This window comes from Barbus barbus (genome assembly GCF_936440315.1).
Source record: "Barbus barbus genome assembly, chromosome: 21".
In the NCBI taxonomy this organism is placed as follows: Eukaryota; Metazoa; Chordata; class Actinopteri; order Cypriniformes; family Cyprinidae; genus Barbus; species Barbus barbus.
In genome coordinates this window covers 12,603,655-12,630,908 of record NC_136749.1, presented here as the reverse complement: position 1 = coordinate 12,630,908, position 27,254 = coordinate 12,603,655, and the positions used below count along the sequence as shown (strand labels likewise).

The window sequence follows — 27,254 nt, the reverse complement described above, 5'->3', positions numbered from 1 at the left end:
CTTAGTTACTGTAATGGTCAACACTGTAAACCCCCTATATTATTTTTATTCATTTACTGAAATAGTTTTTGTGGCTTTTATATTTTGATATAATTGATAGAATGATAATTTGATATAATATGATAGAATTTATTCTATCAAAAATACAGTAAAAACAGAAATACTGTGAAATATTATTACAATTAAGAAACACTTTTCTATTGTAATGTATTTTAAAATAAACTTATTATCATCAGCCATTCCTCAAGTCTTCAGTGTCACAGGATCCTTGAGAAATCATTCTAATTTACTGATTTGCTGCTCAAGAAACTTTTATTACTATTATCAATGTTGAATTTTTTCCGTTTTTTTCCCAGGATTCTTTGATGATTACAGTCACAGATACCAAATGTTTGAACAGTAGTGCATATTGGGATTAATATAAAGTATATAAAGTATAATCAGAGTCAAGGGTCAAAAGTTATCCAGAGCTGAGTGCTAAAATACAGCAAAATAAATAAATAAAATCACATTGTCTTAAGATATCTTGTGCATTTCTGTACTGGTCCAAGTTCCACTTCTAGATCTAAAAAGCTTGACTACTAACAAATTGATCTCAGGCAGCCCTACCAGTTGGCAGTCCAGCTGACCCTTCATCTAAACGCTTGCATCAGCCATCAGCTAAAGACCATAAATCACCAGTCGGGTTCAGCTGGAAACCATGTAAAATCAGCTACAATCAGATATCACAAAGAAATCTGTCCTACAGCAGAGGTCCAGTTACTGTATATCCAGGCCCTTCACTGCTGTATTCGCACATCATGATAAAAGATAGCATGTTTATACCGTCAAACATGTTAAAGTAAATGACAAAACACAGGAATAATCACACATTTTTAGCATAAAAAAAGATGTGCTAAAAAAATTACAAAGATTCTTATTTTTCTTAGTGTCTGAATTATGAACATATCTATCTATCTATCTATCTATCTGAATTTTAAAAAATCATGTTTTTTTCATTGTGCATTCCAGTTGATCACAATCAAACTGCAGTTGGGTTATTTTGATTAGGTTAAATGATAACATAATAAAAAACATGATTTTTGAAAATAAAAAAATATTTAATAAACTTAATTTAAATGCTGAGCTACTACATGTATTTTTCCTCCATACAACAACTGTTTTCCTCCTAATCCCACCAAGGTGAATATGAGAATATAATTTTTTTTAGCACATATATGCCCTTCACTGATCTACCGAATCCACTAGATGGAGATATTATGCAAGTGTAATTCACCTCCACTCCCACCGTCCCACGGAAAATGTATCCATGTTAAAATTCAATCCATAAAACAGCCATTAGTCTTCAAAGTTACGTGATACTTCGAAAACAGTTTTTGTTGCTTAATAATTTGTGGAAACCGTCATGACTCATGAACTACCATTTTTTTTTTTTTTTTTTTTATAAATAATAATAATACAAATATTTATTTAGCAAGGATGCATTAAATTGATCAAAAGTCACAGTGAAGGCATGTATAATGTTACAAAATATTTCTATTTCAAATAAATGCTGTCGTTTAAACTTTCTATTAATTAAAATCCTAAAAAAACAAATAACACTGATAACCATCATTATAACTATAATTGAGCATCATAGCGGTATATTAAAATGATTTCTAAGCGATCATGTGTGGAATTGTATTGGTTTCAATGGAAACTATAATGGTGTCTACTGGTATGAGATGAATTATATTGGTGGGATGTTAAATCCTATTGGAAAAATGCCCAAAACACACTACAAAAAGGAATTTTGTAATGGTTTTACTGGAAAAAGCTAATGGTTCATTGGAATTTCTGTGATAGTTTCTATTGTTTTTTGTGTTTTTTTAGCAGCTTTTCCATCTCAGAGTAAATGACATTATAATGATGCAACATTGTATATAGCAAATATTATCACACGTTGTGAAATTTACCTGGATTTTCTTTGTCGTCAAATGTGATATTTCATCTCAAGTATGCTCTTAGCCTGCTGCCTTCTTAAGCTACCGAGACGAAACTTATAACTTTGAAAGAAAATATGTTAGTCATTTTGAATGTTTAGGAAAACAAGGAACACGAAACTGCTAACCAGGATGCCATTGGACAAATGTCTTACCATAACAAAGCCAATTATTCATTAAATAAAGTTATTTTAACGTTTGATTTTGAGTGAGTTTTCAGTGAACTACTGTAGCACATTCAGATCTGCATCTATATTAGTATCTTAAGTGTTAGGAGGCTATTATTACCACTATAGAGTGCCATATTCCCTTCTAGAACCCTTAACAAGTGAAATAATAACTAATAAAGCCATAGGCAGGTACACAATCTATAAATTTGAGTATTTCGACACAATTAGTCTGTAAGATCCTGTTTTTCCCTTGCAGTCTTGTTTGCGAAGACCCTGTGCAGAATATATATGCATGACAGTCACACCAGAATCTATTCTTATCACCTTGTTATATAACAAGAGAGCTGGAAACAAACTTATCTACAATTTTCCATCAACACAGGGCTTTACAGTTAAACTATTTGACACTGTGACCTGCTTTTAACTTGAATACAGTTTGAGTATAATGTGCTAAGGCCGCAAGGAGAGATAATATTTAATGATTCATATGATGCAATAACCTAATGTAGGTCCACTGACACACATTTAATTGTATATAGACAAAGCTAAAGTAATGAACCTTTGGCTTATGAAGCACTAATAATTTTATGGCCAAATTAAAAGATAAAAATAGATCTGCAGCTCTTTCTGTGGGTTTATTTGTACCTTTTTCTTACCACAAGTAATTGGTTACAACTTTCTTCACGCACTGTTATCTATAAACAATAAAACCTATTAAATCTAAAACACACAATGGTCCAAGTATCGACTTACTGGGTTAATTCGTTTATTCTGCTTTTTAATAAGCTTCCAACGATTAATTTCTTAGTTCAGCATAGACATATAATTTGTTGCATATGTATACACAGCTATTATAATACATCAGTAAGCAACATGAAGTATGCCATGCATAAATACGACTATGAAAATCTGATGTTTTACAGACACTGAATGTCCTGTTTCAAATTAGACATGCATCGAGACACCTTAAAAACAATCTATAAAAATATTAATAATCAACGGAAAACAGATTAATTCCCACAACAATTTAAGACAGTAAATAGTGTTTCTTGAACCATACTAAAACATCATTTTGCTAAATATACATTATTTACAATATACTGTACAACGTATAAAATATTTCTATGTCTCAAAGCTATAAAGATTACTGCTTCAAATCAATGTTTTAAAAAACATCACTAGCACAAGACAGCTCTGGACAAAGTGGTAGTAAATTCCCTTTAAAATAAAAATTACAGGTCTAAAGTGACTATAAACAAACATTTGCTTACATTAAGGCTGTGTTATTGAACCTTTCATGCATTATTGCTTACTTTATAGGTATAACCTTCAACACGAAACACTAAAAAGGCTGTGGACCACAATTCTGTTCACACCACTCAATTCTGTTCAGTCAGCGAAGCCTCTTAAGAGTAGTGAAGTCCATTTTCTTGTAGGTATACTGATGTAGTGTTGATTATTTAAAACAGTCGGTGGATGTTCATTCCTTCAAAACGAAACAGAACCACGTCCTGTTCGCATGGCATCCCATTCAACTTGAGTGTTCAGTGTTACATCTCAAAATGAAAGAAATGCATGTTGTTGGGGTATATGAAATCATCTGGAGTCTCAGATGCTGATTAGTGCTCTGTCTCCTGTTCCTTCACTTGACTTTCTTTTCCCTGAGAGAAAGAAAGGCTGAGCTGCTTTCAACTAATCATGTTGTCAAGCATCAGCCGTGTCCTTGCTCACAAATGGCATTTCCAGGAGTGCTGTCTTAACCTACGAGGACAAAGAACAGGAGAAAGTGTTTAAATTAATTAATTCATTCAAAATAAAAGATTAAACATTAATTCATGGCTAATAACTAATAACTGATTACATTTTAAAGTTCTATACTATTTAAATCCAAATAAATTAAAAGATAATGCTTTATTTTTATAGTTAAAATTAATTGAAAATAAAATATTTAAAAATAAATAATAAAAATAACGGATAAATGGCTATCGTTACAATTTTATACTATTTGAATCTAAAAAAAGTTTCGTTTTTATAATTACAATAAGTAAAATTGAAATATTAAGAACAAAAATCAATTGTTTTAAATGCTAAAAGTGAATTCAGGTATAACGTATTGTTATATGTTAATAATATGTTATGTACAGTATTAAAAAATTATGTTCATTTTGATATTTGCCAAAGATTAAATTAGTGTTATTAAATAAGTGTTTTTAAAAATCAAGTTTAATTGAGCATTAAATGACAACAAATGTAATCTAAATGTAAAAATACAGAAAATGAGCATTCACAATTAAATATCCACTGATGGACCATATATCTAACATGACTGTTACTTCAACTCTAATTTGGAGTAATTACCAATGTGTTACCCACATTTTGTGCATCTCTAGCAGTGATGTTTATAACTGAATTGATTTTTCTAAATGTATTCACTTTTTCATGGCTCAGTTGTGTATAAATGGCAAACCTTTTACCTGTGCAGTGCATCTGTGAGTGCAACATACAGCAGGTCTTTGTATCGGAGAGCATTATCTGCCTTCTGGAAGGCCCATCATGCCTCTGGGTTTGGTCACAGCAACGCCCTGATAGAGGTTGCTGATGTGGTTTTCTGTCACTCACAGGAAACTGCCAGTCTGAGTTAAGGCCTCCTGATGAGCACTGTGGTACACTTCCCTCAGCTGCCTCACGTTATGACCCACCGGTGACTCACAACCGTAGTATTTCTGATAAGATTGAAAACATAATGAGAGCATAAAATATTAACAGTGCATTTCTAAACTCTATTTTGCCGACGCAGATATTACGATTGGGCTCTGAAAGAATTGATCTCCTAAAGAAGCGAGGCATGAGACATTATCATTGTGCCCTCGAGCAAGACACTGAACCTCAGGCTGCTCCAGAGAGACCGTCTCTGTAATAAATTCAGGGTGCTGTTCTATGGTAACATTACAGGGAAATACTCTGGATGTGCAGCAATAAAAAAAGCTATTCCATTCTTTTGTGAAGATTGTTTGATGGTCAGTCTGAGGTATGACTCAGACGGCTCAAAAGCTCATGACAGGTGCAGAACAACATCAAACATCATGTGAGTCCATGAACCCTCTGTGAAACTGACCTCGGCGCAGTGGAACACCTTCAGCATGTCTGAATGAAAGCTGTCCAGACTCTCATAGTGGCCTGAGAGGAGCTGCCTCTGCAACATACTGAGATCGACAGGAGCCGATCCTGATCTGGAAGAGAAAACACAGACAAATTAATTATCTTTGAAATATATAAAAAAACCCAATGAGTTTTGTGATTTTAATTCATGTCTGGTAGCTTTGAGGCATCTATATTCTAGTGTACTGACTAAAATGTTGGTGACTTATCTTGTACAATACAAATTTTTGTCCAATAAAATGCTCTGTGAACATCCCCTACCTCCACATTATACATACTCTATCATTCAAAAAATTTGGGTCAGAAGGATTTTTTAAATTTTTTATGCAGTAAGGAAGCATTAAATTAATCAAAAGTGACAGTAAAGATATTTATGATGTCACAAAAGATTTTTATTTCAAATAAATTGTTCTTTTGAGCTTTCTATTCTTCAAGAAATCTTGAAAAAAAAAAAAAAAGACTGATGGTTTCAAAAATGTTAGACAGGCCAACTGTCTTCAACATTGAGAATAATAAATGTTTCTTAAGCACCAAATTGTGGTTTTAGAATGATTTCTGAAGGATCATGTGACACTTAAGAAGAGTGTTGGGGAAAGTTACTTTTAAAAGTAATGCATTACAATACTATGCAACTCCATAAAAAAGTAACGGTCCTACTTTATACTAGGTGGCGTTAACTACTATGTACTTTCATTTAAATTAATAATTTGGTACAATGCACTTATTGTGTACATATATGCTTTTACATTGTACTTATATTTTTAAAAATACCTATATGTAATTACATTTCTAGTTACACTGCTGACCCATCCCTTACACCTTAACCCACCCTTAAACCTACCCATACCTACCAAACCCACCTCAATAGCAGCAAACCTGTTTTGCAATACAATGAGACCACAATAAGTACATTGTACTTATTTTTGATGCAAGTACATAGTAGTTAAGGCTACTTAATATAAAATGTGACCAAAGTAACTAGCTGTGTTATTTAGTTACTCTTTATGGAAAGTAAGGCAGTATGTTATATTTGCATTAATTTTTGTCACCTGAGATGTTTACTTTTTTACTTTTAATAACAAAAAAACTAAAAGTTATATTTTTGGTAACTGTAAAGGCTGTTTTACACCAAAAGTTAAATTAATAAGCCTCAGGCTGAAGGAAATTTTTCTGCACCTCACTCTCAGTTTTTCTGAACACGGGGGCAGGAGACGTGCCATTAAATAAATGGGAAAACAAAGTAACTTGTGTTACTTATTTGTAAAAGTAACTCAGATTTTTCATTGTAACTTTAAAAGTGATGCGCTACTTTACTAGTTACTTTAAAAAAATACTAATACATTACCCCCAACACTGCTGAAGAATGGAGTAATGCCACTGAAAATTAAGCTTTGCCATCATAATAAATTACATTTCAACATGAAATATATATATATATATAGATATATATAGATAGATAGATAGATAGATAGATAACACATGCGCTTTTGAACAACCAGAAGCAGGCATTGAATAAAAACAGATAAATTCCTGCTGTGTAATAAGTTGACTTTAAAGTTCCAAATAACAAATCTACTGTAGCTGTCAGTGGCAAGAGGTTTTAACTCCCAGGTTCCCTGAATCCCTAATCATCTGGAGACTGTGAAAAGAACAGCAGGGGAGTCACTGAGCAAACAACACTAGTGAGTGGAAAAGCACACACACACACACACACACAAACCTCTTTCTGGAGCACAGGTTCAGCAGAGGAGCGGCGAGGGTTTGTCCAGATGACCCTAAAAAACACAAATGACAGAAAGAGTGATCAGCTGTGCTGGTAATTTGCGACACGGGGTCTTTTGCGACACGTCTCTATTAATAAAATCAACAGACGTACCCTTGTGACTGACAATGACGTCATAGATCCCCTGGAGTGTTTGCGTGAGGTTTTTGCTCTGTACACTTCTCCCCTCCTCGTCTCCCTCTCTGTTTTCAGACTGTGGGCTCGAGTGAGTCAGGCACTGGTCTGCAATGTGCAGAACACACATCCTCTTACACACACCGAATATTGTCTTTTTACATGTACATGATACACCACGCCACATTTGATAAACGTGCAGCTGTCAACTCAGAGACTATTCAATGCATATTCTGTAAAGAACTGTAATCTGAACTCCCTCATACTCTATCATCTTTCTTTTAAGTGCAATAATCGGAATGCACTTAAATACACTTTTTCCATGAACTCAACGGGACACGGTAGCTTGTAAGTGCCAGCTGCGCTAGCCATTAACCACATGTCCTCTTCTGGCTCTTTTGACTAATGCTGAGTGGAAATAGAATTGAGGTGGTTTTGGGAGCTGCTCCAGAGCTACAGCCTGCTGAGCGTGAAGGAGGGAGAGGAGAAGAGGAGGAATAGCTGATGCCATGTTCTTCATAAAAAAAAAAACCCACCTCAGGTCACAAAAAGTGCTATAAACAGACTGTCCCACTTAATGTAAATGTACCTTGGTAGCACTAGTATAGTACATATAGGTGAGCCTTGCTGACAAACAAACACACTTCAGCAAAAAACTTAGAATGTATAATATTAAATCATGCTACATTCGGAATAATTAAAAATCTGTAATTAAAAATTAAGCTAAAAAGGTTTGTTTTGTACTGTTGCAACTTGAATACGTAACGACCATCCATCCATTTTCCAAAGATGTTGGCAAGCATCTAAGGCCACAGGCAGGGAAACACCTTAGACATATGGACATGATGCCAAGTTTTACCTATTTGGTATTCAGAAACTTGGCCCATATTAAGGACAAATCTGGATATATACTTATTTTTCTAAGTCTGATCTGAACAGTTTTTGTGGGACATTTCAGCACAAATTGACTTGATGTAATGCATGTTTCACACAGAAACTGTTACTGAAAGATGAAGGGAACCCTTGAGAGAAAGAAGTACACTTCTTTAATTTAAGAGTACATATTACAGAAATTTAAAGAAATATACTTTATAATAAGTTCAAAGTGAATGCGAGGTTTTCAAACACTTAATTGCATGTTAATTTCAATTAAATGAAAATTCACTTTATTTTAAAGTGTTCCTGTTACACGTTACATGTACTTACTATTATAATAACAAACTCGCATAATTACATGCAAGTAACCTTAAGCCAAACCCTAACAATATAGTAAGTACATGTAGTTAAATATTACTCAAGGACACCATAAAATAAAGTGTAACCAAATATTTTATAGTTTTAATGTATTTAATGTGTTAAATTTAACTTTAGAGTGCTTTTTGTCCCAAGTATATAAGACTTAAGTACATGTTTATATGTAATTTCACAATTCTACTTTCTATGAAATACGGTTAAAGTGCACTGCTGAATGAATATGCATATGTTAAACTAAAATAACTTTAATGTCATTTCTATTTGTAATGATGAAGTTGCCAGACAGTAAATTTTAAGAATATATAATTGTAATATCAAATACACTACAGTTACAATTATAATCGAGTACTTTAAATGTGCCTTATGTCAGTCAGCACATCAAAATAAGTGTACTTCTTTAAAGCATAACAGAAGATTATTAAAACAGTGAGTTATGTATTGAGTACTTCAAAGTAAAATTTTAAAGCTGAAGTATACTACAAGTGCACACTCGATACAATTAAGCACACTCTTTTTTCACAAGGGAACTATGTTGGACAACAAACCCGCAGTTTGTGAGTAAAAATGGCAGCAAAGCACTGTATGTCATTGCAGATGTGAAGAGTCTTAAAGGCACAGCAGCCTGCACAATTAATAAGAGTTGAAGTAAACTGAAAATGTTTATAAATATTGACAAAAATCATTTTTCAGGTCATCTATCCCATAAGAGCTAAGAACAATGCGACAACACACACACACACATTTTACAGCTATACACACTGCTGGACCTGACTTAGTGCTGGTGACTTCGAGTTCCCCTTTCTGATCCCCCTTCTGGCTGCTCCCTCTATCTTCTTTGTTTTCTTCCTCTCGCTCTGTCACCTCCTCCCTCAGGAGCAATGCTTGTTTGTCTCTCATTTTCTCATAGTTTCTCACCAGAAAAATGCCATGTTCCAAGACGAAGCTCCTACCAGAGGAATAAAAGCAAATCAAAGATGTAAGTACAAACGTAAGAAGTATAAGACAATGAAAAGTATGACTATACAAGTAAAAGAGGAGCATAAAATGAATCAAAAATATAAAGAGCGTGAGCAATGGGTAGAAATGCTATAGTTGGTGTTTATGTGTGCTCTTGCCTCTCCTCACAAGACAAGGGCATCATCAGGAGAGTGGAGGGGATATTTTCAGCATCATTGCCTTTCTCCTGGAAATAAAGTCATTCGCAAAGTGACCAAATTGACCATGCACTTTAAATGATGCAGTCACTTTCAGGCATGTTGTAATGCAATTAGAAGTGAAGTTGTATCAAAATATGCGTCATACCTGCTGTTTGGGAGGGTCAGGTTGATTGGAAAGATTGTTTTCAATGTCTGTTTCACTAATTTCTTTTCCAATCTCTTCTGTATTAGGTTTAGGGCTGACATTCCTAAATTTGGAAAAAAAAGGTCATGGGACAGGATAAAATCAGTGGTTCATACTGAACAATTGAAACCATGTGGGCAAACAGCCTGAGAGAATGAGAGCCTCCACTTTAAATTCAGCAATAGATGGTGAATGAGCTTGTGTATGTGTGTGTTTATTTACCTATTAAGGCTGTCAGAAACGCAGTCGTGAGTCACACTGAGCTTCTGATGCTTACAGGAATCGTCTTCGGTCTGAGTGCGAGACATTACATCAACAGATCCATCTCAAAGAGACAGAGCAAGAGACAAAGAAGAATATGTTTACACAATATTAACCGCTTCTACACACTTACTTCAGAGAACAAAGCCATTTTAAATGTAATATTACACAGTAGTCAGTACCAGTAATCAAATTTGATTGGCCAAATGGCAGTTCAAGCGTTTTACAGTTTGTATTGACTAATTGTGTTTGTAGTGTTCCAGACGTATGGAAGACCATTTGTGCCATGTATGACAAAAAACATACTTTAGAAAATCATTATGACATAAAAAGGAATCAAAATTATGAGATAAAATGCTAATACTTCTTTGTTAACTTTAATGTCATAATAATGACTTCTAATCTCATAATTATGGTTTAGTATTTCATAATTTTGGCTTTTTACACCAACCAGAATTTACCATAGCATGTTTTTATTTTTATTATGTGGCACAAATGGGCATCCATACAGACTAAATGTGTGACTGAAATTGATAGTTTATTCCACAGAGTTGATTAGGCCTTACATACACAAACAAACACATGCAAATACAAACAAACAAGCTTACACAAATTGGCAGGTAAGTCTACTCACTGGATGGGGCCGTGTTTCTTGGGGTTTTTCGTGATCTTTTAGAACGCTGTATTGGAACAGAGATTGTCACAATTATTGTATGACAGTGATAAAATGGAAATATTAGAAGGGATGATTCACTAAAATTCATCATTTACTAATCCTCATGTCATTCAAAACCTTTAACAACCAATGACCCTTGACCAAATGATCATTGGTTCTCACATGTCTTGTTACCAATTGTGACAGATCATTTTTGAATGTGCAGAATAGCGAATGAAATCCAAGACCCGCACTGAAGGATTTTCAGCAAATAATTTAGACAAAGTTATCGCACATCATATCTTAGGTAGATTTGGTCTAAATAAGGTGTATTACAGGAAAAGGGTTAAAAATGTCATCTTTTCTATTGCAGAATATGGACAATGAAGGTTTGGAATGACATGAGGGCCAACAATGACAGACCATTCATTTATGTTTTTTAAAGTAATCTAAAAATACCTTTTCCTTTGCACAGAGTCGATATATGTCATAGGGCAACTGAAAGTCAATCCGTTTCAGCCTCAGATACTTTCCTGTCACACACACATGGGTTATGAATGTATTGAAATTCAGTCACTACTGTGATTCCTTTATCACTCCCTCTATTTTAAACTATTCTGAGAGGAGTAAAAATTAAGTTCACAATAACTTATGACACACATATCTGCACAACTGAAATGTGTTTGAAAGTAGTCTCTAATGCTCACCAAGGCTGCATTAATTTGATCAAAAATACAGTAAAAATAATAATACCTTGAAATATTATTTCAAGGTATTATTAAAATGAAATTCATTTCTGTGATGGCAAAGTCCAATTTTAAGCAGCACTTACTCTAGTGTCACAAAATCCTTCAGAAATCATTGATTCTATTATACTGATTTGATAATAAAGTAACATTTCTTTTTATTACCAGTGTTGAAAACTGACAAATTAGATCATTTCCATTTTTGCTTTTTTAATCATAATTGTTTGGATTAATTATACTATGATGAAGGCTGAGCTCACTAATAATTAGGTAACCTGAATGTAAGGTTATCTAGAAATGTCAGCTCAATTAATAATAACTGATTATTATTCATTGATAAAAACTTATTATTCATTAGCAATGTCATTGCCATGCCTTGACATCATAACGAGCTTGCCAGTGGCCCCTCCCACTTCAAATGGCAGTCATGAGTCACACTAGATTCTTTTAATCAATATAAATCAAGTTTCGACTTAATTCCAGCTCATTATTGACTGACAAAAATGATTTGTTCCTCTTTCAACTTTTATTATGACCTCCAAATGACCCCAATAAACACACACACATACAGAAACTCACCTACGTGTATAGGTGCAGGAAGTAGACCATGCTCATGTTCTTCAGGATCATAGTCAAGGCAGTCTGTGTGTACTGGAGAGGACAGACTCGTGGAGCTGTGCAGAGTAAACAAACAGACAGAGGATTTGTCAAGCTCTTTGTCGAGAGCTCTCTAAATAAAGGCTGCATTTAAACAAATATTCTTAATACTCGTTTATAAATATATAAGAGCTCACTCACTTCTCGCTTTTATACACATCCGAGAAAAGCCCCGCACACTCATATTTCTTTTCAGCTGCCATGTCAGACCTCTTCTCTGATTGGCTGCTTACAGACACTGATGGATCCTGGGAAGGTGAGGATGTGTCGATGTACGACTGTGATGGCTCTTGGCTCAGACCTGTGGCTTTTCCTTCATCTACCTGCGCTTCACTGCTCCTCGTTTCATCTCTTTCTTTCCTTCTTTTCCTTTTCTCATGTTGAGCCATGGACTCAATCGCATAGAGTACTGTGTAGTCAACTCTTTCACCTTTTTTACGTTTCGCAGGAGACTCTGTGGCTTCATGATGTAAAGGTGTGGCAGGTAAAGGTGGAGAAAAGCATGGTGCAGGGTTTTTTCTTGGTCGACCTCGTCCTCTTCTCTTCACCTCACTTCCTGTGACCTCTTGACCTTTGGGATTCTTTTTCTTGAGAGGTTTTTTGACATGCTTCAGTTTACTCTTTTTTGGCGTTGTATTATTAGAATTATTTAAATGAGAAAGGCTGATTTTGGAGGTGGTAAAAGAGGAAAAAGGCCTGATATCGTTGGTCTGAAAGTGTGTTTTGCTGATGTTGGGTCTTTTCTCTCTTCCTCCTCTCTCTTGACGTTCATTAAGAGCGGGACTGGCAGAGAAGTGCTCAGAGAAGAGTGAACCGCCAGGCTGGAAGCTCTCTGAAACAGAAAGGTAAAGATGTGAGCAATCACCTGGGGGAAAAGGATGAGCTGCACCCACTGATGGCTACTTTAATTTGCACACAATGTCTGTGTTGTTTTAGAACCAGTTTCACCAAAGGAATTATGCAAATCAGGTAATACCCAAATGACCAAAAAAGCTGTTCTGAACTTCCATGATGCAATTCCCTAGGATTTCTGAGTGCTAAGTTGTGATGGATGCATCACACTACAATCTGGCAAATTTCACAGGGAATGTACAGCATCACTGATTCGGCTCTTTAAAGCCGGCAGAATTTTGCACGTAACATCTCAAATGAGAGCCATTTACGTAGAAAGGAGGTCCTGTGCAGGGAAAAAAGGTAATATGTGCCTGGCCAAATTGAATTATGGATGGTAATCGAATAAAGACCCATAGACACTATAAAGATAACTATGATAACTGCATTTGCGTCCACACCAGCACATTTTTTTATTCATTAAGGGTCATTCACTTTAAATTCTTGCACTCTTTAAAGTTGGGTGCATTCTGAACGGCTGTCAACATTTTTATCGTTCTTCATCTGTGCAAGTAATTCCAACTAGGCCTATATCATTCCTTTGTTTCATTAACATTATAGCTATGGTATGGACTTTCCTATTCTCATAGAATTAGACTGATTATTAAAACAACTGGTGTGTGTGCGACAAATACTAATATTTTAAACTTTTTTAAACTGTCAACTGTCTGGCCAACTGTCATGCATGCATTTATGAGTTCACAATAAATGTCAACACATTGTAAAGTAAATCGTCACTTCTCACATGAGCATAACATGACAGTTGGCTGGAAGAAATGTTTTATAATAAAAAAATAAAAAAATATTAGTATGCCACACACACGCACCTATCGTTTAGATTCAGAAGATATTGATTCATCAACTGGGGTCGTATAGATTACTGTTTGTTTTGAATGGTTTTTAACATTTGAGGGTTCCATCCACTTGGACTCACAGATAGTGTATATATATATATATATATATATATATATATATATATATATATATATATATATATATATATATATTTTATAGCATATATATGTATAATAATAAAGTAATCAGACATTAAACATAAAACATAAAATTAACTGGTCTCACTTAATATTAGGTGGCCTTACATAAAAAAATATGTACAATGTACTTATTGTGTTCATACTATATTGCAAAACACTTTTTCTGCTACTGAGGTGGGATGCGGGTAGGGTTAGAGACAGGTTTGGGGGTATGGGTAGGTTTAAGGGTGGGTTAAGGTGTCAGATTTAAGGGATTTCAATACAATGAATATCTTTCTTTTTTTAATTGTGTTACTGTCCTCGGTTATGGTGCACATAGGTCACAGTCACAGTTTGGGAGCCACTAATTTAGTGCATTCACCCCCCAGTGTTCAATCAAGTTCAGATTTCGTCCAGTCTGCCCACACCCCCACAGCAAAATGATATTTCCATTGCGATACCAAGCAAGAAAGTTTGAACCACCTTGGACACCGTCTTAACACAGCCTACCAGGAACTATAATTACAATTATACCACAATGATTGCAATTACTGTTGGTACAAATGACAATTACAGTGATGGAATGAAAGGAAGGAAAGTTTCTTTCCCGTTTCTAAAGAAGAGCAAAACTAAGTCATCATCATGAAGCATCGTTCTAACTAATCCAATACTAAAACATGGAGAACCTGTGAGACAGCACTATTGCTCACGAAACAGCTGATGTTTCTGAGAACTACTGTAATCTTGACCGTGGGAATTATACTGCCAGTATTCACTCCTTTACTGCAAATTCCATTCTCTTCCACCAGTACTGCTAGTTTAGATACAACACTAAATCAATTTCACAGAGCTCCACTGGAGTGCATTCCACAGCGAGACATACCCTGAGTCCCCAGCACAGCAATCGTGAGATGAAGACAGGGTGTGTGCTTGAACAGACTTTACTAGAGCGATAAAATCTCACATTTGACAGTATATAAGGACAGGCAGTGAGAATAAAGGCCGTATAATACAATTAACATCACATTCCTGTTATTCCTCTAAAAACTTTCAGAGAGACGGAAAGGAAGAAATAAAGTCAAAAAAAGATAAGGGAGAAAGAAAATGGCCTATGTAGTTGTATCCTCAAGCATCTACAAAGGAGCTATTTCTGGTCTCTGGATGACAGCCAAACCTAGACTACAAAAAACGTCCATCAGCTTTAAATGGAAGTGTGAGGACACATTAACGTCTGATATATCAGATATACTCAGTTTTAATAACATTTTTAGGCAGAGTAAATACACAAGAGTGGCATATTTAAAGCACATCTGGCTCTGATTACAAAACGTGTTATTGCCATACATTTGCTTTCGCTTACAAAAACATTCCTTCCTTTCCCCTATTCTTTCTGTCAATCATTTTTCACATTTCACTTGTACATTTCCATGCTCAGATTTCATCCTTTCCACTAGCATCACCACATTTCCTTACCGCTGCTGAATGCCTGCTTTTTCTCATTCACCCTTTCCAAATCAAACAGAGCGTTTTGGCCACAGGCTGACAGAAGCTCTATGGCAGAGTCTTAAATGGAAATTCTTTGGCAGGAACATGACAGAATAAGCATATAATTCATAATGGTTAAATGTATAGCAGACATCTGGGTGGTTCCCATTTACAGAAATACTCAAATGTCAACTACTAAGATTAAAGCATGTGTTTACTTATAAATAAGCACTTTCATACCTCACTGAAATGTAAAAGCAATTTTGATACCCTATCTGAATCCATGCCCACTGAAAATACAGAGTAAACATGACAGAAAAAGAACTAGTGTGAACTACTGCTCAGTTATACAGACATGGAAATACCTGTAGTACTTGTTTAGGCATTTATATCCACAAAGTTGACTGTTGATTTTGTGTGCTAGACTAGTGAGTCAAACCTTTTAAACAAAAGCAAAGTGGTTCTAATGAGGCATTTCATTCCCTAAACCTAAAATCTAAGATCATGTTTATGGAAATGTTAACACTATTCTTTTACTTCCTTCCAAGAACTGGAATTTCCTTAAGGAAATCAGCAAAAACAAATATTTCATTTGTTGAGAATTAACAGGCAGGAGTGGCATGGACTTCTGAAATGAGAAGGAAAACCCCTCTCTCGGTTTGGGTTTTTAGTACTATGGAAATTCATGATTCCAATTCATATTTCCTTTAGGAACTATCTTCAAGCAACCAGTAACATAACACTTGTTACTCACAGACCATCATTTCAAGTTAACTTCGATTCGGATGTGACCAAGAGTGGAGATGTCCAAGTAAATGAGCTTTTAACTTTGTAATTAGCTCATCAATCTGCATTAGTTTGACGCATTGAGTCCAGACTGGATGTGAACAAGATAAGCGGGCACTATTGCATATACAGGGTAATAAGCCAATCATAGTCATGATAATGATAATGGTAAGTAGGAATCATCCAATTGACAAGTTTATCAGTCAATCACAGTGACATGAAGGCATCGCTTCCTCATGGGACATTTTGCCTGTATTTTGCACGTTCACAACACCTCAATGATGCGAACAAGGACTGTTGCACTCTGAAGGCTGTTGGAAAATGTTGCTTTAGGAAAATGAATGCTACTTTCTCTAACAATTTTTTTGTGTCGGCCTCTTCCTCTGAGAAAGGACCCCTGATGGGCAGGTGTACTTAATAAACAGTAAAAGCTGCATGCACAAAGACAAGCAGACACCACACACTACGCAACACCAAATGTCCCTGTCTTCCTGCTGTGAGAAGTTCTTTGCATGCTGGTGTTTATTTCTTACCATATGGTTTCAGCAATGCTAATTAGCCAAATATGCATGTCTTTTGATTCTAAATGTGTGTGTTTACAGAGAAAAAGACTTAAGCATTGATTCACACTTGGTTTCATGTCAAAGAGCCAAAATACAAATATCTGTGGTATAAACAAATATCAAATTCTATTCAACTTGGCAATAAATCACATATTCCACTGGTGCTACTGTGACAGTCACATGATAGTATGAGATAACATACATAAAAACATGCACAGGTTTTATCTAAGGGTACATAAGACAAAACAAGAACATAATGACAGCAACATTAATGCCAGAATACCGCATAATGCGTACAGCTAATGTGTAACAATATTTACACACAAGAGAGAGCGTATACCTCTCAGTGGACTTCTAAACAGATTCCCTGCCAAGGAAAATCTATGTAGCCATTTACACGCAGAGCAAAATCAAGCTCCATTTTGGTACCTAACTAGTAAAACAGTGGGAGACAAATAAGACCATAGACTCTCAATCCTGTAATAAAACAGTCTTATTTCACTGTTCAAAGTCTGTAGTTATTTGTACAAGCATTCCAAGCATTTTCTCACCTAGTTAATAGGAACAAAAGGATACTGAATGTTACAACTGAACCTTTAAATGCCAAACATTGAAAATTACTTTTGGATTGTACCCTTAAAAATAATATCTTCTGTAGAATGTCATCTGAGCAGTGGCAGTTGTTTGTTACATGCAAACAAAAAAATAATCTCATGCCATCTCACCTGATGTTCTTATTCCTCCAGCTGAGCAGTCCTTCATCAATGAGCTTCCAGGTCTCATTAAGTTCTTTGAAACAGACTGAACTTCACCAATCCTCCTTTGAGCTGCCATTTGACTGTACACACTACTAGCAAGGTTGGGATTCCTCAGGAATGAATGATGGTGGATGGCTCTGTCTGCTAGGGGAGGTGATGGTAGGTCTTCATCACCTTCATCATCGTCCTCCTGGTACCCTGACCGAGCCTCTTGGTTTAAAACCCTGTTCCCTGGCTCTACCTGAGTGCTCTCTCTCCACCTCCATGGCTGCTGATGTTCTGCCCACCTAACTTTTGATATTGGTCTCAGATGTGCAGGTCCTATATATGAAAGTGGTGAAGTTTTGTGTTTGTCTGCTTGTTTTGAGGGTGTTGAGGAAGAGCAGGGGGGATCTGAAGGTGTACCCCTTCTGAAATGGTCTTTTCTGAGCTTACTTTGTCCTAGTAAACAGTCTATTTCTTCTCTTTCTCTAAGCCTATCATCCACAAACCTTTTATCTCTAGTCTGCTCTCTGTTGTCCTCTCTTTGCCAGCTATTTCTACTGAACCAGTCACTAGGGGAATGAGATGTTACATTAGCATATGTCCCCTGTGGCTTCCCACCACAAAGTAGAGAGTCACGTCTCAGAAACTTGTGTTTCCTTTTATGGAACTTTGATGGGCTTAAAATGGGATTTTTGGAGTAGGGGTGCATATAGGAGGGCAAAAAGGGTGAGGAAGGGTATATAGTTGCAGATGGAGGGTATCCTCTATAAAGTCCAAAACCAAATGAAGTGGTAGAGGGTGGCATTTTGTATGGTGGATGGTAACAGCCGCCTCCTGACAGTGGGAAGCCAAGTTTGTGCACTACCGGGCAATGTGTGACAATATGTTCACCTGGTTGAGAGGGACACCCACTGTTCCTCTTAAAATCTGCCATTCCAACATAATGCAGAGAGTCACGAGACAATTCTGACTGAGGGGAGTAGTAACCGCTGAAGTTGATTTGAAACATTGTTGGATGATGAAGGTTTTGTGGTAGACACTGAAGAACGTGAGGGTGAGCTTTTCCTTTCCCACTCTTCCTTCCAGATTTTGCTTCATCCCCACACCCTCGTGATGACATATGATGCACAATACGAATTTCACCAAGTCTGACCACTAACTCCTCAATCTCTGCCAGGAAGGCTGGGTCTTTCCTTTTGGCCCTGAGTTGAAGATACTTTTTCTTACATTTGTGTTTATGTCTCCTAATCCTGTCATGGCTGAAGCAATTATGACCTTTTCTATGGCACTTGTATTCGAGTCTTTCTTGCTCCATCATTACTGATCGTCCAAGGTGTGTAGTTCTGCGGTCTTGAATCCTTACAGAGCCTAACTGGGATGCAGCTGAAGGGCATGGTGCAGATTGTGAGGAGGAAGGAGGTTTCGATTTCTCTTCGTGCATTGCTTTAACCTTTTGGGAACTGGTTACCTTTGGAGCAGAATGTTGATCATATTCACGGTTGCCAAGATGAAGATTTCTTCTGAAAGTACTAAGAGTGGGCAAAGGGGTCTCAAGATGTTTAAATGAATAGGGAGAGCTGCACAAAGGAGACTGGCCATCAAATGAATGGCTATGTTCACCAGAGGTGGACCAAGAGTTTAACTGATTAGAAGACTCTGTCAAGACTTGCTGAGACTTTTGACCCAGAACTTGCGCAGAGTCTTGACCAGAACTTTCTCTTTGAGCTTTAGGTTTACGACCTCTCCTTTTTCCTATGTAGATAGTCCCACGTTTGCTGATATTAATTTGTGGACCAGATTTTCCCCCAAAAGAGGTAACGAGAGAGGATAAAGAGTGTGTTCCATCTGCATCACCTTCACTGTCTTTCTGAGCAAAATCAGATTTGTAACTTTGGCTTTGCCCTGAAAGGAACTGTGTGAGTACCTTATCCTTCTTCTTCACTCTCATCTTATTGATATTTGTGATAATTGTCTTCATTATCAATCTATTTTGTTTACGGCTGATTTGAGCATTTTTAGCTTTAGACAAGGAGGGTTTGAGTTTTCCTTCAGCACCCTTCTTCCTAGACACTGAGTCTAGTGATTTAGATCTCTTTTTCTGGACAGAGGAGGAACATTTAGGTTGACCTAGGGTTTCAGGAGTTGGCTTTTGCAGTTTCAGGCCATTCTTTGGATCAGGAACGTTTGCATGTTCAAGTATGGGGAATTTTGTAAAGGACTTTTGAGACTCACTTTCCTGAGGAGTCTCTTCCAACCTGGCCATTTTTGGACGACCCCTTTTCTTGGGAGGGGGCTCAAAGGAAAAGGTTTCGGATCTGGGTGATGAATTTTGCAGTTGTTTAGATTTAGGAGGTTGTCCAACTTGTCTTGATTTACCCTGCTTTGATGACTTAATGGAATGAATTTTTTTAAGGTTTGATTTATGTGGAATCTTTTTACAGGCAGTGGAACTAACATTAGCGGTTTTCACCAGATCCATCTTCTCACCTGTATTTTCCATCTTAGTCATCTGAACAGCTTTTTGTTTCTTCTGTGACATGATGTTTTGTTTGAGATGTGAAGGTGGCTCATCACTTGGAACAGAACTGTTAAACTGAGAATCTGCACACCTAGGGGATTGCGAGGAACACTGCACATCTTCGTCCTGGTTTGAACTATGCCTAGCTCTTTTCTTATTCTTGTCAAAGATATGCCCCACCCTGCTGCCATCTTTTGGCTGGACAGCAACAGCTTGGGCAGGTTCCACAGTCATCTTTCTGGTGTCATCTATGACTTCACTTTCAGTGTACTTCTTATTCCTTCCTCTGCTCTCCAGTAACTCTAGCGTACAAGTGCTGTTCTCAGGAGTTGCTGATTCGGCAGATTTATCCGAAGCAGTAAGGAGCAATGGTGTCTTGATAGAGGGACTTTGCTGATGCAATAAACCATTTTCCTTACTCCTACTGTTAGTTATGGTGTTACTCATGTTTTTGGAAAATGCAGAATCTCCATCTTCTGTCTCTGTTGCATTTAAAACCTTGACAACATTACTTTCCATGATTCTACTCTTTTTTGGAGGGAAAGGAGTTTGCTTTACTAAATTCTCACTACACGATATTGGAAACGATGTGCTTTCACTGTCATTTTCAATTCTGGAAGAAGACTGCTGAGATGTCTGAGCATTTAGTGTTATATCATTTGAACCATGTGAACTGAGGGAGGAGGTGATTGCTTCTCCAGCTGGGCAATCTTCACCCTTCTCTTTTTGAGCATTTAAAACTTGGGTGCTGTCTTGTGGACAGGAGTTCTGTTGTAATGAGGAAGGTGGAGAAGGGGCAGCTGGAGGTGAATATGTCTGCTTCAGCAAGGTAGAGGAGGTTATCCTATCTGAAAGTGGTACTTTGCTATCTGTCTGTGGTTGAACTGCATACGGAGGTCCATCTGATGTCAATAATGACTTTGAGTCAGTCTTCCTCATGTGCTTTGATGGAGCCTGTTGGAAGAGAGGACATGTGCTGACCAGAATTCATCAGGAAATGTTTGAAGATATTCAGTCATTCAGGTCACTCAAGGATATCCGGTAAAATTAAATCAAAGGCAGTCTGGAGTAGCTATAAATTTGAGGAAATCTGACAGGTTTCATTAGCTGATGACTCTGACAGGCTTTGACTTAATTACACTGACATTTTATAAAAACACATCACTAAGAGTCATGGAAAATACGTTTTTTTTTATTTTTTTTTATATAACTCTTTTTGTGTAACCAGTCCATGGTTCTATGATCCAAGGATTTTAGAAGAATCTGGGCGAATGAGACAGAAGGACATGGCACATGACATTTGAGCACAATTAAAACAAATGGGAGGAATATATTTAGCTTTAGGCTTTCCAGTAACTGTTTGCTGGTCATAAGAACTAACAAAAATTAATAACGTGAAGATGAAGGACTTCTAACTACATATTTTTCAGTGTACTGAAGAGGGAGACAAAAAGATTGTGAGAATGACAGTAACAGAGAACATAAGATCTGAAAAAAGACAGAGAACACATGGGATAAAATGAAGGGATGTAAAAATAGATAAAAATGTCAAACCGCTGGTGGCTATAAATGGCAAGATACAGACAGAAATAGTAACAAGCCTTTGTAACTATATTTTTAAAATAGAAATAAAGAAACAAAAAATAAAAGCAATACAGGAAGGAACTTAGAAAGTCTTACCTTTTTAGAGGCTGTAATGATTGGTGTACAGTCAGCTTTTTTGGATGAAGTGGGAAGTGGGATTCTCAGCCTTGTGGATGCTTTTGGAGAAATGCAATCGTTCCTATCTTTTTTCTGACTCTCACGATATGACGGCTTGGCTACTCTGATCTCAGGACTAGACACTTCACCTCCACATGAACTATGACCTTCCCCATGTGCAAGCCTCTGAGAGATTCTGATTGTGGGCCTGCATATGAAGTTCTCAAGGCTCTTTGGGGGCTTCTTTGTCCGTTTCGCTCCAACCCCTATTTTCATTCTTAAATTTCCATCTGACTGGTCAGGCTTTGTATCTGTTAACTCCCCCGGACTAGGCTGCTGCTGGTGCTTAACTTCACTGGTAATACTCTTTGAGGAAGCTTCTGGTTCAGCCCCTTTGGTTTTTCTTATCCTCTTCCTGTCTTCTGTCTTCTCATTTTGTTCTTCTTTCTCCAGTCTCGGTGTTGTCTTTTGTCTTTTCTTATCCATTTGAACTTTCAGAGTAGCAGATGGGAATGGGAGAAGTACTTTGACGGTCAAAGTTTTGTCAATAACTAATTTTCAACTTATGAGAAAAGGTAATGTTATGTTTTTCAGTCTTATTTAATACTCTTCTACCATCTCACTTGACTTGAGAGAGTAACTTGAGAGAGTAATAAGGTATTGGTACCATGGAAGGGGCTATAAAAAAAGTAAAAACAGGAAAGAGAAGAACATTAGTCACAGTTTACTCATGGTGCATCACATGATATGACACATCATCAAAATATTTTCATAGGAAAACCTCACCACATAGTGAGAAGATTAGATATGCAGACAGTACAACAGAAAATGTTACACATTTTAACATTTACCCAGATCATAACACATATCTTGTTCAAAAAGACTGCAACTTTACACTCAACTGTCCAGTTAGCTGAGCTTTTGCTGTGACTGACTAGTTCAAATACTTAGTGCTCAATGTAGAGGCATGGATTATCAAAGCATGTGCAGCTGGTTCTGAACATGCAGATTCAGATGCTAATGGAATCTGTTATTGAGTAGCTGACAACATGAAATACTTTTAAAAAGTAGACTTCCTGTAGTGTGACATGTTATACTGTCTTTAAAACATGAAATTCATTTGTCGCAATGCAAGTTTACGAAACTAAAAAAAAAAAAAATATAGAATATAGAAATAGAAAAATTATTTTGGATTAGTCTGTTTAGCATGTACAAATACAAAAATGTATATTGTTATGTAAAATATGTATAATAAATATTTGCAAATTTAGCATTGAACTATGATTTAGGACAAAATGACACTAAATCTATTTAATTATCATTACTGCCAGACATCTTACAATGTTAACAGCTTTATAGTCTGGAGCACTTGTTCTCAACCAGGGTCAGGGCCCACTAGGGGCCTTCAGAAAACTTGTAAGGAGGCAGCAGGATGACAAATCTATTTAAAATAAGACAAAACAAGAATTAAAATAAGCTAAAACAACTGAAATATTACAAAAAGGTTTTCTTATTTTAATTTAATCCAGCGGCTGGATAGCTGGATCAATTAAAACAGTGAGGCCAGTGACAATTTTCTTTGAAGAATCAGGGTTCTTGAAAATCCTGGATACATGACATTTCTAGACCTGGAAAGGTCATATCAATTAATTAAATCATAAAACTCTAGGGGCATTTTTATTATGAATAGACTATCGATTTTTTTTTAAAAATAATTTCAAGCTCTGAAATATTTTATCAGTTGTGATTAGGTTATCTTTTATCTTTATCCAGTAAAATATAAACTGGAAAAGTCATACAAATTCAATGGTTAAAAAGAGTACAATCTCTGAAGAATATCCAGGGCTACTAAAACATTTTAAACCCTGCCATTTAATTTACAGAAACTAGAAGTCGCTGGCATTCTAATATTGTTGTGGCCAATTGGAGGCATTGGATGTATGGTTAATCATTAGATTAAATGAAAATAATACATGGAAATGGTAACAATCTTAAAAGGAAATGACTGCTCTAGTTGTTAAAACCATGCAGTTAATAAAAATGAGATTTTATGCATCAGCTAACCTACTGCTACAACTTTGACAATACTTTTCAACTAGAACCTGAAGAGGAAACCTTTTATTTTTAATGTAGAAGGAAGGAATGTCTTGTTACTACTTTTAACTCAGTCGAAATGCAATAATCTCTCGGCTCCCCAAAGATATGCACATTTTCAGCTTGATTGTGGTTTCTCCATTTGGTGCCCTGTCGGAACAGTTCAGAATATTTCCAAATTTGGTGTAATGGAAGTTCAGCATGGTCTCATGCGTCATTGTGAGATGAAGACTTCATCTTTAAAAAATCCAGATAGCTTTATCTAACAAAGTTTAGTTCTTTAATATACAGAATCAATTACAATTTAAACTCTAAAGAAAGCGTTACTGTATCTGTGAAGAGAAGTAGGTTAGCCAGGTAGTGTCTGCTTTCAAGTTAACTCTTAATCTACAACACAAATCTTTTTAACCTACATGATATGGTACATGAAGAGCATGATACATCTTAATCTCCTATAGACCAGTTCCCTCGGGACATACCCACATAAAAATCCCCAGCAACTGCGAAAAGCTGGCTGAAACTCTGTTTTGAGTTGTCTGAAAGGCAGGTGCTTTCCCACACAGAGTGAGGTCATTCTATGGAAGATTCTGCACAATGACCTCAGTGCGTTAACTTGCAAAGGGGACCCATAAAATCCAGCGGCTGACCTCCAGGCTGCAGGGAGGAACACATTAATAAAGCCCAGCATCGGTAGCCCGAGCTATCTGAGGGTTGTTGACTGGATTCTGTCAAAGCACTTCCAATATCAAACTTTCTATCCACTCGTACAACCTCGCCTAACCGTAAGGTAAAGTTTCCCACCCTGACCTCCTGTCTTGAATCATTTTGTGAAGTGGTTTAGCGACTGTTTCTAGCAAGTAAAAGTAACACCCATTGCAGGCTGTTTCAGTCTTTGCTAATTCTTATAAAGAAGACCAAATCCAGCAGCGTTTCACTTGCTGAGCGCAATCTTCTCAGATCCTCCTTTAGGATTTGGTGCTAAGAAAACAATCCCAATGGAACACCTGAAAAGAAAAATGGCCTGAGGAGAGGAGAGAGAGCAAAGTACAATGATGTGTGTGTGTGTGTGTGGAGAGCAGAAGAGGGAGCTCTGTGGCTATTAGTAGCACAGTTCAGACGCAAAGTGAGAAGGACGTTTGAGGGTCTTTCTCTCCCTGGGACACAAGCCTACTTTTCAACAGTTACCATAATTATTCATTTTCTTGTACTGCTTCTATGTTCGCTCCATCCGCAGGTTTTTTTATCCCCTCATTCTTTTTCCTGTCCTTCCATTTCATTTACTTTTCATAATTTTTCCTTTCGGTATATAATTAGCTCTCTCGTTTACAATATATCTCTAAAGCATTTTCAAAGCAGACCACACTGAGCGGTTAAATAAGTCACTGTTTCCCTGTAAATCAAAGCCATATGCTCTTCCTTAAAAATCTGTTTTGGTGTTGCTGATACAAATCTCTGCAAACACGCGAAATTCTACTAAAAGAAAACGCCTGTTCCCGTCATCTAGAAATAATTAGCATTTTCCTTTCCCCAAATTTTCTTCAGTGTCAGTTTTACTGATCTTTACCCAAAGTATTCTCAATCCAACCCTTCAGTGTCAAGTGCAACCAGTCTCCAGGAAGTTATTAGGTTTCACTATGTTTCAGTTTGTGTATGATATCTCATTACAAACGGTTATCTTATACTGTTCAACCCAATGGGGTCTTCTGTCCTCTTATGCACGTCGAGACAACAATACGCAGGTTAACACCAGCTTTTGTCAGTTAAGCAGACGTGTTAAGCTATTCCTCTGTTTCACTTGTCAAGCAGATTCAGTCAAATATTGTTAATCGGTGCAATGTGAAAGTAGCATACAGTAGTCTGAAGTGCATTTGAGTAGCAAAACAAGATGACATCACTGAGCACTGCCCTTCATTCAGCAAAGCTTTTCTCCCTGACAAGATTTAAGGGTTCTCTGGGCAAACTCAGAGAATTGACTGTGATTTGCCCGCAAATCTATCTGCCAAATGTGAAAATACAAAGAGATGAAGCTGTTTCAATTCTACAGGCTCCTCTGTGACCTAGATATAGCCGGGTGCTCCAAAAATAGCAGAAAATGAGAGCATTATATGAAAATATGACAGAGATATGGGCGAATAATTAGGAGTCTATGACAATAATGTTTTAGTTGGTTCGAGCAAACAATGTCGTTTTCATGTCAATGGAGAGTGAATACGACTTGATTGATGGGACATAACAAGTAGGATGCAATAAGTTACAGTTCCCCTCGCTATAGATAGAATTTGAAGAAATAGTTTTTCCAGTGAAATGTCAATACGATCCTGTTATCTACAGCAAAGGCAGAATCGATATAAAGTTGTCGGGAAAGTGGCAAAAATAGAATAGGGAGACCGCGACCCAGGTTTCCAATCTATTATCGCCTATTTTGAGATGTTTACTTGTATTATGTGAATAGCTCAAATAGTATAAGCGATACTGCACGCGCGTATGTTTACGATAAAAAGTGTCCTGCGTATTCATGCGCGAGGGCCTAACAGATGAATGTCCCGTTTCAAATTACATTTTTATTAAGCAACGGGAGAAGTACACTCCGATAATGTGCTGTAAAACTCGTCGGAGATTTAAGAAAACAACAACAAGCATTTACAAACTGCTTCACGAAATGAAAAATGACTTACCCGAGCTGCAAAGAGGACGCGAAAAGGAGCAGCTAATTTACAAGTGTGCGCAACGAGCTTGAAACGATAAATGGAGGGATGTTGCGTGTCCACGGCGCGAAGCAAAGGACCCATGAAGATGAACATTGTGCAATACCACACGATACTCACGTCCCCCCTTCTTCTTCTTCTCTTCGCCCCCCCTGTTTCTATCCGTCTCTTGCGCAGTTGTTTTACATCAAAAGCATGGTCGTACATTGTGTACCCAATAGCCACAACCCAAGTTCACCGATGAGGGGAGACGGAGGAGAGGACTGAGCATGCTGTGCATGTTCGGTTACTGAGCTGATGCCTGCAACTTGAGCTACATTTACCCACCAATAACGCGAGAAAAGAGAAATGTAAACAGACTCGCGCATTTATCACCCTAGCGGATGCTGATTTATCGACACTATCAACGCAGAAATAATCATTACAATCATTACATGTGTGTGTTAGAAAATGATATTGAATAATCTAACCCGAGATGGCCGACTTTGAAATGATGAGCAATGATGTAACTGAATTATGGGCCAACCTGCGTAGTTCGATTTAAAGTTAATACGTTATTATTTATCGAGATGTTCATATTTTGTCATTTACCGATCATTTACATTTTATTTAATATTATGCACGCAAATCATCACTATCTGGAAATTTCATGCCTAGACGTTTAGTTCTTAA

At 36.7% G+C, this 27,254-nt stretch overlaps 1 protein-coding gene across 9 annotated transcripts; it reads right to left on the bottom strand.

The window, feature by feature from the left end:
- Positions 1-2,763: 2,763 nt before the first annotated feature.
- LOC306887617 (histone-lysine N-methyltransferase ASH1L-like) lies at positions 2,764-27,049 on the bottom strand. 9 transcript variants are annotated; one of them, XM_079445496.1, is made up of 16 exons: positions 26,553-27,049; positions 21,763-22,461; positions 17,547-21,036; positions 12,264-12,954; positions 12,045-12,139; positions 11,179-11,252; positions 10,699-10,744; positions 10,026-10,128; positions 9,765-9,867; positions 9,578-9,645; positions 9,203-9,408; positions 7,188-7,316; positions 7,032-7,086; positions 5,268-5,382; positions 4,627-4,875; positions 2,764-3,913 (listed from the first exon to the last, which is right to left on the bottom strand). In XM_079445496.1, the coding sequence occupies exons 2-15, from the start codon at positions 22,267-22,269 to the stop codon at positions 4,768-4,770; spliced, it is 5,790 nt and encodes a 1,929-aa protein (XP_079301622.1). In that variant the 5' UTR covers positions 22,270-22,461; positions 26,553-27,049; the 3' UTR covers positions 2,764-3,913; positions 4,627-4,767. The 9 variants fall into 9 exon arrangements, with proteins under 9 accessions (XP_079301622.1, XP_079301623.1, XP_079301624.1 ...); XM_079445497.1 differs by having other exon boundaries at positions 9,230-9,408; XM_079445498.1 differs by having other exon boundaries at positions 2,770-3,913; positions 9,235-9,408.
- Between the last annotated feature and the right edge of the window lie 205 nt (positions 27,050-27,254).